The sequence below is a fragment of the Perissodus microlepis genome, chromosome 6 (genome assembly GCF_051167445.1).
Source record: "Perissodus microlepis isolate ML-2025 ecotype Zambia chromosome 6, ASM5116744v1, whole genome shotgun sequence".
NCBI lineage: Eukaryota > Metazoa > Chordata > Actinopteri > Cichliformes > Cichlidae > Perissodus > Perissodus microlepis.
In genome coordinates, this window is record NC_140466.1 from 24664315 (window position 1) to 24680768 (window position 16454).

Here is a 16454-nt window from a genome sequence, read left to right on the forward strand (position 1 = left end):
ATAGGGTTTGGAGAAGACCAAAGAAAGTGGAAAAAGGAGGAAAGGGAAATAGCCTCTTTCAAAGCAGAGTATAGGAGAAATTAGCCAAATCCTAACAGAACAACTTTATAATTGCTTCAATTATTGTCTGCTGTCTCCTTTATGACTGGAAAAAAAAGACATGGAGCGAGAGATTCGAGACCTGTGAAAGACAGAATGACTCATCATAAGCTCCCTGAGTTGGAAATCTAAAGAGTCACTGTGTTGAAACATCTGGAAAGACATCTGTCTAAAGAAATGACTGATTGGCTTTCTACTTTTCCTGAAAGGAGCAATGGAAGCCAAAGCTGCTGTATTTATTTCCATGGAGCTGTGTCACTGTATTTGTGTGTATTTACATGCATCAGGCATTTAGCATAGCTCCAGCAGTTACGGGACACTCCATCTTCTCAGCTTGTGCAACTCGGTATGTGTCTCGTGCCACCATACTAGGGAGCCCTGGGTGGCTTCACTTATTCATGCCATGTGTATACTTTAGCCAAACAAGGCCTAAGGACACTCCGGGGTGGTACAGAGGAAGGAGGGGCGAGGAAGCTAAAGGCGAGGTAGTGTGGTCTTATGGTTGAAGCCCGTGATTTAGAGGCTGTTGATACTGGGCAGACAGCCCAGGCTCAGTCACTGACTCACCACGGATGACGCTGCATAAGTCACTACACTTAAAATGTCCTCATGTGTTTAGATCTGTTCAAGTGGAAATCAGGCACACTTGCACAGCTGGGAATGGCTACTGGATCTGATTTTCTTGTTTCTCTCCTGCTTTTCCCTGAAGCTTTCATAAACAGATGGCAGAGGCTCATTAAGCTGTTGTCAGAACTATTAATGACATTGTGAACACTTTCCGAGGTCTGTATGCCTTAAGGCACGCGATTGCCAAAGCAGGGTCATTAAAGAAGGTGTGAGAGTAACGCAATGCTGCTGTGTGCTGCAAGGTGAGGGATGGATGCCATGAAAGAAAAGTACACACATGGTTGGACGACTGTTAACAGTGAGCTGACATTAATGATTTCATGTTTGCAGTGGAGGGGAGAAAAATTAAATAACGTCATGTGATTTCAGCACCGTAGGAGTGCGCTGAATGATTTCACTGTGCAGTGCATACTGTATGTATGAGCTGTATGTGCTTTGATTCTGGGGTAGAGGGCTTATACCACTGTTAAATCAACTAAGTAATTTCATTCAGATAATAGCTTTGTGTTGCCTTTTGTTTTAAAAAGTGTGAACTGTTGAAATCCAAACAAATAAGTAGGGCTACTTCATCAGAACTGCATCTTTAGCAGGTGGATAACTGTTTCTGTGACTTTCTAAGACCAATTATCTGACGTCGTGATGGTCATACTTTCACTAGCTACATTTATTATGGTTATATGAATAAGACAGAAGGGGAGCAGTATTTTTCAAAAAGGCAATATCGTTTAGGCTGAAACAGAGATATAATCTAAAAATGTTCACTGCTATATCTGTACTGGGATTTTTGATGTGGTTAGATAGGATAGGGTATTATTCAATCTACATGAAGCACTGACAGTCTAATTGTGATGGCTTTGTGAAGCGATGTTAGAGCCCTCCTGAAATCTCCTTTCTCTCTTGGTCACAATAATACTAAAATGCTGATTTTAGGCAGGTGAAATGTTTATCGTATTCACCCTCATAGTATTCCATCTTAGCATCTCAGTAGGTTGGGTTGCCAAATGCTGCCCCTTTGTCTTTTGTCTTGTCTCCCTCCCCTCGCTCCCAGTCAGTTGTGGCAGATGTCTGCCCCTCACTTAGCCTGGTTCTGCTGCAGGTTTCTTCCTGTTAAAAGGGAGTTTTTCCTTTCCACTTTTGCCAAGTGCTTAATAAGAAGTCATCTGATTGTTGGTTTTTTGTATTTTTGTTGGGCCTTTACCTTGCAAAATAAAATGCCTTGAAGCAACTGTTATTGTGATTTGGCGCTAGTAAATTGTCAAACCTGCACACGTCTCCAAATTATGCACAAGGTGTCCTTTGTTGTGCTCTGTCTAACGAGTTGGTCCATCAGTAGCAACTCAACACATATGGATGCCTGTAAACGATGCTTTTATGTCACATTTAAATTCATGCAGAACATTTTTCAGCACACAGGACTAATGGTCTAGTCATTGTGAGACAACAAATGAACTAATCATTTGATTCAGGTGTGTTGACCCAGGGCGATATCTAAAACCTGCAGGACACCAGCTCTCGAGGCCTGGAGTTGGCCACCCCTGGAATAGACTTTCATAAGATGTGTGAATATAATCAAAGTGTTTGTCAGAGAGAAAGTGATTTTTAGGACACCCGAGTCTAATATTAGCTGGCATAATGTTAGCTAATAATAACTAACTGCTGTTATTAGGTCAGATCGTTGTCAGCTGTCCAAAGTCGGGAGGGTCACATGTGTAATCTGCTAAAAATAAGTAATTGCGACAATATTGGCAATATATAAACAGAGTGCACACAAATAAAAATTTACCTCCATGGCACTTAAACCCCTACGACTACTTGCTCTTTGGCCGGTCTCCAGCCACAAACATAAAACACAAGTAGGCAGAATGGTGACGTTTATATCAGCCGCTGTATACAAGACAGTGGGTCAACATGACAGGTTCTACAAACTTTTAATGTTTCTTTTAAAAACATATTTAAGACATTTACCTTTATATGTGTAAATCAATACCTTTCTCATTTTGTATTACTTGGTCATCTTCTTTCTAGAACCCACTAGACAATTTGCATAATAATCACCTCTACTGCCTTCCAATTTCAGGTTACAGGTTAGTAAAAATCCACCTTGCAATTTATTGCTTTGGTCCTCCTTTTCCTTCCCATGAGCTTTATTTTTTCCATCTGAGAAAAGCATTTGATACACAATACTCCTTTTCACAAACTCTTGTTTGCTAGAAAGTTTAGGAAATATGCCCAGTTTACATTCATTAAGAATCTTGGGCAGAAGGCGTGGGAACGTCGTCAACATTACCTCAGTGTCAACTTTCCTTTTAGAACTATTTTTATACCAACTAGACATCTAGAATGAAGGGTCAGCCAGTGGTTATTCCTACAAAGCAAAAATTAATCCTAAAGGGAACACTGACATGTGTACCTAATCTGAATAAAAAATAATAAAGCCTATTTTTATAGCATTTAGCAATACCAGCATTACAAAGAGCTTCCCAGAAACACAGAATAAAAGAACAACACCCCCCGCCCTCCAAAAAAAAAAAAAAAAAAAATCTGTTCTAAAATTTGATATAATTTGTTGCATGAATGAGTCTTTAGCAGTGATTTTTAAAGAAGAAGTGTTATAAAGAATTAAGCCAGACTTCCTGAGGCACAACTGAGAAGTCCTAACAGGAAAAGCTCGATTGCCTTTTAAGTCCGAGGTGGGAACAGTTAACAGGTTTCTGCCTTAGGATCAGAGGTTGTGTAATGGTTAGTGCAAGTACTGCAGTTTGGGTATAAAATCTGGGCCAGACAATGAATGGCTTTATAAGTAATAAGTAAAATATTTAAATCCTTTCAAAAAGTAATGGGCAGCCAGTATAGAGTCATTAAGACTGGAGTAATATCTTAACTTTTCTTGGCTCTTGTAAGAAGTCTGGCTCCTGCAAATCTCAAGTCTGTTTAATGTCTTCTGATTGATATTTAATGAAAGACAATTACAATAATCTAACCAAGAAGCAATAAAAGCATGAATGATAGTCTAAGTGTTATTAAAACTATTGATCATGTTTCTGAGATATTCCTCATGTGGGAGTATCAGGACTGGCTGAACTTGTTTATATGTTTGTCAAAGTTGAGATTAGAATCAGATAATACTGATAATCACATGGCTGCCACTCCCTGAGCCTGGTTCTGTCAAGTTTTTTTCTTATTAGAAGTGAGTTTTTCCTTCCCACTGTCACCAAAGTGCTTGTTCATAAGGTCATCTGATTGTTGGGGTTTTCTCTGCACTATTATAGGGTCTTTACCTCCCAATCTAAAGCACCTTGAGCTTAATTTTTGTTTAAATGCACACACATGCATTTCTTAATATGAAGTTAGAAAGATCTATCCATAAAGACCACAAAAGATGGACCTAGCTTGCAAGAAAAGTGAAACCTGCACAGTGCTTTTAAACTGCATTATTTTTAACTGCCACTGGGCGGCGATGCCCTTGATTGCAATAGGACCTATTAGAAATCAGTGGAAAAACAGTCCTGGACTTGACCTCTGTTGGCACTTTCATAATGAGTTTATAGGCTCAGCAACTAATCTGTGACCATACTGAATGAAAATTTCTTTTTAAAGTTTCAGGAAGGAAGGCTTTCTGGGGTGATGCTCATTGGATAATGACTTGTGACTGACAAGTTGGTAGCTAATGAGTGTGAGATTTCATAGTCAGAAATGGAGATACAAATGGGTGATGTCATTCTAGCTATGTCCATCTTTGTTTGTGAGTCCATCCACAAAGCTGTATTAGCTGTAGAGGTGCTGTAGCTGTACTGATGCCCATGGAAACCCAGTTACCATTGAGGTACTTCAAATTTTCTAATTAAGAGACATTTAAAAATGACACCAACAACACAAGAGATGGAAATTGACTAATTCCAGTGTTTTGTTTTGTTCTTTTTTTCACTGCTTTTTGGAAAAGACATTATGTTCTGTTCAAGTTCAAGATTTTATTATTATTCAGTGCAATAATAAAAATTATATTTGTGCTTTCATCTTTGGAGATGAACCCTGCTGACCCTGCAGTTAAATGTTGGCCACCTCCAACAACACTCAGAGACAACTTTAGGTGGACTTATGAACTGTTAGGTGTGAGGTGGCAGTTTTGACTGCCTAGAATGGAAACACTAACAAAATACACAAGTGGAGTCCTGTCGTTACTCCGTTGGTGGACGCACACGATCACGATGCTGAGCTATGAGACAAACAACGCAATAACAGACGGACTGAGAGAACAGAGTAAGTATTTCTTCAGTTTAGGGGGAAACAGCAGAGGCGGCAATGAGAGTCATGTTGTTGATGCTTATGTGGTCACACGCAAACCTAACCATCATCCCTTGGGATATCCTTAAAAGAGGTTCAGATGCTGAGCGAAGAGAAGATTTCCCCCACTGACCCTGCAGAAATGAAAGGGTGTAGCAGGTGGTATCACATCAGGAAATTATCACGCACTTTGCATGTGGATGTTTCACTTAGATCAGCATTCTGAATATGTGATCTGAATGGGCCAAATGGGCCAAGCAAAAAGAGAGTCAGTGTCTGATTTTTGTTCTCATGCATGTATATGTGCCTCAGCTCTGAGCTTGTGCCTCACTATGTCAGCTAAGAACTGTGGTCTGTCTAACTGTGATTCTCTGGGTCTGTCTCTCCGAGCAGATGAACTCTTTTCTGCTCCACAGCTGCATCCCACATGTTTTCACGCTGCTTGACAATGCACGTATATTCTCTTCTGCTCGGAGCTCTAATGTTAGTGGTGATACTGGTGGTGGTGGTGCTGGTGGTGGACGATTCCTACTATTCTTATGGCCCTGATCTGCCCTTAAACCAGAGTTAAGCAAGTAGCGCTCTGGCCCCGCTTAGGTCCTGAAAAATCTCCAGTTCTGTAATGTAAAGAATGTAGAAGGTAGGGGGTCAGAACTGGCAGGGTCTGCCACAGCTTCATAGCACACTGAGTCATTTCCATAATTGCCCACAATCAAACCAACCCCTCTTGGATTCCACCCGCTCCAGATTCCTGTAGATAAGCTGTGCCGCAGCTTTGGTGAGTGCTGGAGACCCCCAAGTAAGAACAGGTGCCGCTAATGTAACTGATTTCAGGTTTTCCCAATGTTTCCCTGGTGATTGCTTTGGGTTGAACAGTCCCTTTTGGATTGCTATCATGTGACTTTCCTGAAGAGCGGAATGAAAGAGGGTTTGTCCCACATTTGGTATTATCAGGAGACTTTAGCCAAATTAAGATGCCTTACTGTAAGTACGACTGTACAGGAACAAATCACTGGGCATCAGATTGTTAGTGATTGATTCGCATTGTAGCCAATTATCCACCGCCTACAAGAAAAGTACTGCAGAGCAAAGCCTTTAGACCATAAACGAAGTCAAACAACCCATGACACAATATGCAATGTGACGTTTCTCTAATGCTACAGTCTCTTAAGAGATATCAGTCGCTGCCACAGCAAAGCCATTCAAGAACCGAGGCAAGTCATTTTTGACATGACTGTTCATTAACTAAAATACGGTGAGAATCTGTATATGGGGGGGGGGGGGGGGGACAGACAGAAAAGTAGTATAAAAAGGCACAGGTTGATTGTTTTTAACAAGTTTAAAAGAGCATATGCAAGTCTTTGCGTAGCTAGTAATTACTGCGTATTAAAATAGTCACTGGCTAGTTTACCCATTCTTAAAAGCCTGCGTTAGCCTTCCCCAGAACCGTGCAGGTACAGTTTTAGTAAATGTACCTTAGGTACACCACACTACATCAGAAGAATAATGCTTACTTGACGTACAACTGTAAAGGTTTTTCATATTTACGAACAACGACGGCCGTCTTAGGGAGGGAATTCAGGAGAAGTTTAATAGTCTATTACATTTCTCTCTCGCTATTGTCAAAATAAGTCATTACACTGACGTAATAAGTACAGGAAGGCAGTGAATAATGAGCAACAGTCGTTTTAATCGCCTCTACCGTCGAATGAGCGTTCGGTACTTTACTCCCCCCACCACCTCCTGTCTCCGTCCGCCGCTCTGCCAGGTAACCGTTTACCTCGACGTGGACGCGACTGTGGCCACACGCGCGCTCCCGCGAAGTCATACGTCACCGTGCTCGCTCCTCTTCTCGCGCGCTGGTTAAAAAGAAGGAGGAAAGAGCACGGGAAAACATGTGAGCGCTCTGAGGACTTTAGTGAGAGGCAACTTTTATTTTTCTTATATGTTTTTTTACCTGTGCATGTCCAAACTGCCGTGCTGTGCTCAAAAAGGAATTACATCTTAAAGGAACGTCACGGCTTTATTTTTTGTATTTTTTCCACTTCCACTGTTTTGCGGGTTTTGGCTTTTTCTGTTCATCAGGATAAACTGTGTTATTATTTTTGCTTTCATATTGTTATTATTATATTATTTTAATTTTCGGAGTTATACTGTATAACCAGAAGGGAAAAGTAGGGCTAATTTATTTTAAACACCTGTTTTCATACTACCGAATCACATTTAGAACACCTGCGTGTACAAATTTGACTGTTGTTTTTTTTTTCCTGCGTGGAGAAATATATACATATAAAAATATAGTGCACTCCAGGTCAACATCTCTCTCTCTTTTTTTTAAAGGGACGCGTTTTGTTTTATTTTCTATTATTATAATTAATATTATTGCAAGCGTATTTTATTATCTTTTGAGACTATGAAGCATTTGCAATTTGTGCTTGTGCTGGCCATCGCGGTCAACGTGTGGGAATGTGGGGACGCAAAGTTTGGCGAGAGAGGAGAAATGAGCCCCAGGAGAAGAAGATGTTACGACGGAAGCTTGCCCAAGCGGCTGAAGAAAAGGGAGCGAAAACTGTTGCTTGACGGCAGCAGCGGAGGAGAAGTTTGCCACAGGCTGTATCCTCGCGTATCCTGCTGCCCCACCAGGAGAGCCGCCTATCAGATCCTGCACCGCAGGGATCCCAGGGTAAGTGAAAGTCCGTCCGCACACGCAGCATTTTCTTCTAATGAAAGACTGGCTTTTTTTTAAATTATTATTATTGCTAAGGCACCTGAGGACATGCATTTACAGCCTTTGTGCATTGTCATTCTGCTTCTTACTACCGACAGCTGAATTTGAGGATGGCAAGAGGAAGTTGCCTTGGGCTATGCTGCCAAGAAGAAGTCCTAATTTTTATGTTGCTGTGGGAAAGCTATTGTAGCCTTAGTGGTAGGCGACCTTTAAATAGCTTCAGATGAAATCCCCATTCATAAAACTGTAAGCATATGCGTGGCTTAATTTTATTTATTTATTTCCCCCTCTTTTCAGTATCGCTGTAGCATTTATACAATCTTCGGAGAACAACTTAATCTGCTTCTATCGGAGGCAGCCTTAAAAGTGAACAAAAATCCTGCTTTCAGCAATAAAATGTTTACCAGCTTCGCATAATACGGTTCAACTCTAATTCGGTGTGTCCAATCCGCTTCGTTGTTACCATGGCAATCACTCGCCCGATTTACGTTACTTCTACGCTGGCCACAGTGAGCTCCAACCGCCGGCTGAGAGTGACAGAAAGAGGCGCTAGGTAACTAACTGTTGAGCCATTTACCCGACAAGGTAGGAGTTCGGCTGTACCTTTTTTTTTAAAGTCAGCCGTCGACCTTTTTACTGGAACTGGAAGCTGATAAGGATTTTTCCCCTCTTGCCGGCTGTTTGGCAGCCGTTGGTTCTCAGAGTTAACGCTCAGACGTTTGTTTGTCTAACGTCTTTTAAGTGTCTCGCGCTCTTACCTTCCACTCTTGACCGTTATGGCGCCAACCGAGGTAATAATGTAAGTGTTAAAATGTAATGCAGCGCAAAGCTCAGAGGGGGGGAGGGGGGGGGGGGGGTAATTAAACCGCTCTTCGGAAATGCAGGAAGGAGAAAAAAAACAGCGAGTGTATGCGGCCAAACTTGTAGCAGATTCCTTTGGATCCTCACCGGGCCATTCTCATGTAAACCACCCCTCGAATCATTCAGTGGCTGGGTGGTATCTCACTTTGTGTTGCGACAAAAAGCCATATTGCATCATTTAATTTGCTCAAGTCATGCAAATAAGAAGGGGTGGGGGGGGGGAGTCGAAACTGAATAGGACGAACTCGACTTCTCCTCCTCCCAACTACACTGCCCACACACGGAGCCCTTTCTGATTATGGCAAAAGAATAACAACAACACCATTGTGTTTGTTGGTTTCACTAATGGGAGAAGCTGGAGAACATCATTCTCCCCCCAGTCATGAGCCCCTGTCCAAGTGTTAATGCCTTTGAGAGGGTGCGTGTCTTTCACTATATCCCCCCGCAACAAACTTACACCTATTCCCTGAGGACAAGTGTTTTGTTAACGCTTAGTGTTGCCTACCTCAGTGCTAGTCTCCCTTCTCCTATCCCAGTCTCCCTGATTGTGTGAGGACTGTCCAGATTTTTTCTCTATTTTTTTTTATTCCAGCTGAATCGTATTTTACATTTTCATTTTTTTATGTGTTAATGTGTTTCTTCTGTGAATTTTTGCTGTTGAGTCATGCAGATGCGATCATAGAAGGAGCAGCTGTTCTCCCACACGAGGCTGAGCTTTGCAGGTGTGAAGGGAGTTTTAATAAATAAAAAAATGCAATGTAAAAATCTGAAATGACAGGGGAGTTAAGTTACTCATGATTTAATTTTCGTACCCCATTGTAGTTCCACTTTTTTTTTCCGATTGTGACTCTGCTCTTGATCTCTGTGAAAGTGTGACAGCTGAGCCTCCTTGTTGCTGTTTTCTCCCTGCTTTTTTGAGGCGTGTACTCACCAAGATTGAGCGAGAGACAACAAACAAAGGTTCACTTGTTCTGGTTTGGATGATGGCAACATTGGAGCCCATCCCAGTAACATATGGACACAGGGCATGGTTGAGAGCACACAAATGCTACTCTCTGTGGACCTTGTGCCAGCCTATGGCACGCAGAATCAATGGGCAATTTAGAGCAGGAGAGCAGGCATGCCCGCAACACTACATGGCATGAGCGTAGAGGATACCGAGACAGAGGAACACACTGTACATACAGCGCGGAGCTCCCTTTTGGAAAGGGGTTAGATAAATTGCAGAACAAAGATACCATTCAGTATGATTCTGTCTTTGTTTAGTCCATTACATTGCCTTCTATGAATTGCGATTTCCTATTTGCATGTCTGAAAGTGTATTTCACCTGTTGGGCAAAATCAGCACTGTACAACTTCTGAAGAGAAAATCTGTTCTGCAGCTTCAACTCGCTCTGCAACTAGAGTAAATTGTAAGGTGTCCATATGTTAGCCTTGGGTCCCCTGGTCTAATTGACTTCGACAGACTGCTAATTTGTTGATACCAGAGAGGGAATGATGTGCCTGTCTATCTCTAAATTGGTGTTTACACATGGACCTCACACAGAGCAAAGCACTACCAGCCTGCTGCCTGCAAACAGCACTTGACCTAAAACAGATTACATTGTGTTTTATTATAGCTAATTTGTTATGTAAATAATCCTGCTAATTTCTTTTGGATGAAGTCTATGTATACCTTTGCATAATCACCCCAAGTCAGGCTTTGAGGCGCTTATTTGGTTTCATTCATTTTATGCTTTGAAATTTGTCAAGCGTGGGTATCGTAATTTGATTTTAAGTGTTTGTGAACTTGGTAAGTAGGCAGAGAATGAGATGATCTTTTTGTTTATTTCTGTATACAGAAAGGGAGGTCAGATTGTAGGCTTGACAAGTCTGTACAAAAGGCGACTGAATAAAAAATGTTGCAATTGTATAGAAAATTTAAGCATGTTGAGTATTTCAGGAAAAGACAAAAACAACTTTTAGACCTTTGTTAGAATTCACTTTTATGAATGGGATCATGCAATCTCCAGTGGGAGAACAAGGAGGTAAGTGACATCACTAGTTGCTGCTAAAAATGTGGAGTCGGGTGATGCGGATGCAATTATGGAGTTGTTGAAGACTTCAAACTGAAAGAAATAAAAACTAAAACTAAATAAAAACTACCCAAACATATCCACTGTAGAACATTAACAGAGTCCATGGCATTAACATTAAACTTTTCATGTATGTAGTGAACAAATTATACGTCATATATATCTTATAACTATCTTTAAATCTTGTGAGTACTTGCTTTATATATATCACATTGGCTAATTTCATGTAGTTAAATGGGAGCATAATGTTAGACATCGTATACACATATTTACTGAGCTGATATATACAAGCCTAACACTGAAATAAATATACAAAAATATCTAAAAGTCCAGTTTAAAGGGTAATTTGAACTCAGTGAGATCATTTGAAAGCATCTTGCGTAGTTTTTCTAAATTCTCAGTGTCGTCATATTCAGGAATTTATAACAAAGATTTGAAAATGAATCTCACAATCTAAACTCTCCCTTCTTCATAGTGTAATATTTATCATGCTGCTATCACCAAATGTCCAGCTAACCCTAAACTATATGTTTGCTTGCGTAGTGAGTGTGAAGTGAGAGGTAAAAGCAAACAGCAAGCCGTTCTAATCAGGCGTATGCTTTTGTTGCGTGTGGTCTCCAGATTTTCTCCACCAACAATACAGAATGTGGACGTCTCCTGGAGGAGATCAAGTGTGCTCGCTGCTCCCCCAATGCCCAGGTGTTGTTCCACTCCTTGGACATGGATAAGATGCCACACAGGGAGCCAGACCTGCCACGGCTCTGCCAGAACTTCTGCCGCGAGTTCTACTACACCTGCAGGGGGCACATACCAGGTAATTACACAGATAATAATAGCCATTATTATAACTTTAATGTTGCCCGTGTGGTTACCTGATGGTATCCAAGTAAACATACATAGTGGAAAAGATTAAGTTAAAGTAAGCATGTGCTATATTTGGTCATTTGTAATTCTCATAAATTCAAAATGATGCGAACATGTTGATTTTGATTTATTAAAAAAATAATAATAATCAAACCCAGCCACACTTCTCATTGAGACTCAGCTTGCACATGCATGTGCAGCTGGAAGATTTTTGGACTTATGCAAGAAGTGGTGCGTCAATAGTCTGGTCTGTGGATATTTATTTATTCAGCTCTTACCTCATCTGACCTCACCCCGATTTGCTGTTGCTTGTCTCACCCATTTTTCTTGCTTTCTACCTCGTTTCTTAATGCATCAGTAAAATCACTTGCCACACTCTGGCTGTACGGACCCAGCACCTGATTAGTGTGCAGGCTGGCCTAGCACATTTGAGTAATCAAATTTGGAGAGTGATTTTTGTGCTTCTTATGACACAGTATCGAGTCTAGCTGTGTTTATGTCATCAGGTGCCGATATTGTTGTTCTCACGTCTCTGTTAGGTCTGTTGGGATCATGCAGGGTTATTTTAATCAGCAGAAATTTGCAATAAATTAACTTTCTGAAGCCCTTGAAGGTAGTAACAATATGCAGACTTGAGACAGTTCGTGACATGTGAATGGAAAATATTAGATATGCAAAGGTGGGTGTGAAAACAAATTTCATGAATGCACTGACAAAATCCAGCCGGCCTGACCTGTGTTCCAGAAAACTTGACTGACTGGAGCAAAGTGAACTATTTTATAACCTGTTCCTGGATACAACTTGCTAGACTGAACTGCTGGAGTTGATTCTGTATTTGGGATGCATATGCACCCTAGCTGTGGTCTAGACATGACTGCTGGGTGCTTTGCCTTCCTCAGACATAAACTGTCACCTAAAAAAACTCTCTCATGCTCTGCCATTAAACTGTTTTCATTTGGGTAGTAGGTTAACATGATTTGTAAACATAGCTGAAGTGTTGCTGTACTGGCCTCTGTCGTTCCTGACTATTAGATGGCAGAAACACAAAAAAACAAAAAGCCATTGATGCAACAGTTTCCTATATGTGTAATGTACTGTTAAATGGGACGCCTCTATCACTGAAGCATTTGCTTCTCAGAAGATCACAGGTACCTTCAGAGTGCACACCACACAAGATCAAACACTCCTTGACTGTCTCTTCTCCTACAGCCAAGTCTTCTTCCAGTCTCGGTCGCCACAAACTGATTAGATCTGCTAAGATTGGCAAACAGAGAACAGTTTCAAACACACTTGTCTGCAATCCACCCACATGATACGCTGCAGCTCAAGTCAAATATCAAACACATACATTCCATCGGAGTCCTTGCTCATCTGCATTTAATGGCCTACCGTAGTATCATGTACAACACTTCAACTACAACTGATGTTGGCGAGACGGACTCTACAGAGCAAAGGCAAAGAAGAAGAAGAAGTCTGGCATTGTCAGAGTTACATTGTTTCCTTATGAACTGATAGACATATGGGCTCACAGAGTCAAACCAGAAAACCTCAAGAGAAGAATCCAGACACGACTCCCACCCCGTCCCCCCAGTGTAGGCTCCTCCCTGTACACCCCCCATCAGCCCCCACAGATCAGCATATGTGGTGACGAATGACACATTTATTTTTCTACAAAGGTTGTGTGTATGTAAAACTGCTGAAGTGCATCAAGATGTCAAGTACTTTGGGTGGGCCACCCAGGTTGCCTTGGAAGATAACCAGATGGAAGTATAACTTTAGCAGTGGGGAGCCAGGAATATGGACAGAGTTCTGTCTCTCACTCTGTGTGTCTTTGCCTTCGCTCCCTTGTTCTCTCACTTCTTTTCTCCTTTGGTTTGTTTCCTGCCTTTTTTTAATGTTAACTCTTTTACAGTATCTTTTGTTAGTGCACACCCTGCAATGAAGGTAGAAGACATTGTCAAGCATACAAGGAGGTATTGGTGATTCCTGAAAATCATCTCCAAACTACAGACAGATTAATTTGATTGAATGATGTACAATATGAGCAATGCTTTTCTTAGGCATTTGCATAAATGGTAACAATTAAGTTGGAATTTTTGAATGTGCAATTCCTTTTTTTTATTGTACCTGAATATTGTAATGGGAGGCAGCAAAAGTGAACATAACCACAAACCTTACCTATCAGTGTCACCTGTTTTGCTAATACAAAATCACCAGTCACAGGTATTAAATTGAAACAGTAGCCTTTACTGCACCCATAACTGTCGTTCTGCACCCATGAAACTTCCTACCAGCCCTTGATTAGCCCATGTACCCCTTTTCTCCATAAAGCTATTTACTGCCTTGACTCTCACTTCTGCCTGGGGGCCTCCCACCTTCTCCATACTTCTCTTATGTCCTCCTCCACTCATCCCCGCATCCTCCATTCGATGTCCCCAACCAGCATGGTTAAGATAACTGCAGACACTAGAGTGTGGGTGGTATAGTCAGAGCTGTGTGTGTGTTTCTACGTGTGTTTGATCTTCATGTTATGTTTAGATGTTTGAGGGGATATCCTATCACCTCCAGTATTTGGTGCGGTCAACCCTTGCGGTGTGGGGCAAAGGGAGTAGATGAAAGGAGGGACAGGGAGAGTCCTGTTTGTGTTTTTACCACTGGTGTATTTGCTTTCCTCTGTCCTCTGAGGGATTGACTAAAGGAAACAATATTGGTAAGATTGTTTTTAGGTCACTAAGGGCCCCGAAGACCCACTGCGCACTCTGCTTATTGCCGGGAATAATGTTGTGACTGCACTGGCTCGAGGGGCAGCTCTGTGTGACTGCTGTGTTTATGCAGATTACCCTCTACTCTGGCACTATGTCGTTTTAGGTAAACTAGCAGGCCAAAGGGAAATAAGGAATGATGTGATGTCAGTTTTACCTTGAACTCATGGGCAGAATTTATGGAAATACAATCAGTCAGCATTTCGGAACATCATGTCTTTGTTTGGCAATTCAAGTGATGAAAAACAATTTTGTTTATTCAGTCACATGCCATATTAAACAGGTGGACTTTTTCATTTCACAGGCTATGCCCATGTGCAGCTCTTTTTGTTTGTTTGTTTTTATTTGATCAAAGAACATTTTAGGATACCTGTGACTGGCAAGAAAAATGAATGAATAACATTTTTAACTCCAGCTAAGTGAATGAACACAGTTTGAAAATTGGAAACTGCCATCCAGCATCACCAGATTAGTTAACTGTTTAATGTGTTGATTTTGAGAAATAATGATGGGAAAAGTTGTAAAAATGTAGTTTTAGAAGAGTTTTGTAATTTGGTAACTTTTTTGACATTTGTTTTCAAATTATTTTTTTCTGTATCTATAGTGTTGCAGAATATATTCAAGGGGGTATATGTGTGATTCATGAAATTAATTTGGTTCCCATAATTCACTGCGATGGAGACATATTGTTTCTGGTATAGAGTCAGATGCTTTTGGCAAGGGTTTACCTAGTTAATAATTCTAGTAATCATATATTTGGCTTTCTTTGTGTCTCACATTTTTCAAAATGATTGAACTCCTTGTGGAGTCTTCGTTGGGGTGCAGTGGGGTTTTTTTCTTTTTCTTTTTTTCCCTAGAAATAGCTTTCTTAAGACCACTTCTGTGTATGTCACAACCTAGTCAACCATCAAATGATCTATGAATCAGTTGAAGAATTATATTTTTAGTGCCAAACAGACAAAATTATAGTCCTCATCATGCCAGTTCTTGTACTAGGTTTATTTCAGATTTTTTTCATGTACAACGGCTGAGATGTGTACTTCCTCAGCAAGCTTGATGAATTTTGCTGCCACTTGCAATGTGTTGCTGTTCATTTCCAGTAAGCTTTCATTTAGTGTACATCGACAGCACACCACTGGGTTTAACTATCTAAAGCAGTTATAATTAAAGGATCATCCAGCTGTAGCAAATACAACCTCATTATTGCATGGTGTTGAACCAACTGAATAGAAAGACAGTCTCTTCTACTAGGACTAAGGCATGAGCATTATTTTATGAATAAAAATAATGACAAGGTAAACTAAAATTTAGAATGCAGTCATTCTTCTCTCCGGAAGAGGTATAGTTCACTGTAGAGCCCTTTCTAATCTGTGATCCATTTGGTTTGGCCCAGTTTGCTTTCACTTGTTCTTTTCAGCTCAGTCTAGCCAGGATTTGTTTTGGCTCGTCAAGTAGAACTCCAACTCTCCCCGACATACTAGCACATCACATCATTTCTCATCACATCTCTCTTCTTCTGCCTCCACTTACAATCTCATCTTCTCTTGCACAATAGCCACAATACATTATAGGCAAACCAAAGCAAGCAGGCCAGACGAGCCAAGTATAAGAAGCCATGCAGTATCTAGTGAGTGCATGACTCCATATCTCGGTATCTGTTGTGTTTTCTAGAACTGTTCCAAGCCGATGTGGATGAGTTCTGCCAATACTATGGGAGGAGAGATGCCAGTTTGTGTTTTCCAGATTTTCAACGAAAGCAATCACATCGTCAGGATTCTAACTACTTGGGAGATGAGAAAATAGAAGAAATCAGCAGGTATGTAGTCTGACTTTTACAGTGTTTTACTGCATTGATTGCGTGATACTATGGAAGCTCTAAAGTAATTTTTAAATTAAGTTTTGACAGTGCCATGTGTTCTAACAAAATTAGCTTCTTGGATTTTTTTCTATACCTATGAGAAGCAGGCATAGCTTTGGAACATGTTTTGGGTTCACTGGTCCATTTTGACATGGTCCATACTTTCAAACTGACATGCCATACAATTTCTCCTGTAATCCTAAAGTTTGTCCAGACTGCTTTTGCTCAGCTTTGCTAACATAATGAAAATGCTTATCCTGCGTCATTCTGTTTTCCTCCCTCACTGCAAAGGTCTGTAC

The 16454-nt window shown here is 40.9% G+C and overlaps 1 protein-coding gene across 4 annotated transcripts in view; it reads left to right on the top strand.

Moving 5' to 3' along the window:
• The first annotated feature begins 6859 nt into the window (after nucleotides 1-6859).
• The window catches only part of hhip (hedgehog interacting protein), a 36782-nt gene continuing 27187 nt past the window's right edge, over nucleotides 6860-16454 (top strand). The window contains exons 1-3 of one of the 4 annotated variants that reach the window (XM_084931629.1): nucleotides 6860-7690; nucleotides 11293-11485; nucleotides 15969-16113. In XM_084931629.1, coding sequence (XP_084787755.1) covers nucleotides 7421-7690; nucleotides 11293-11485; nucleotides 15969-16113 — 608 coding nt within the window. In that variant the 5' untranslated portion in view covers nucleotides 6860-7420. The other 3 variants (XM_084931630.1, XM_084931633.1, XM_084931631.1) reach the window with 3 other exon arrangements.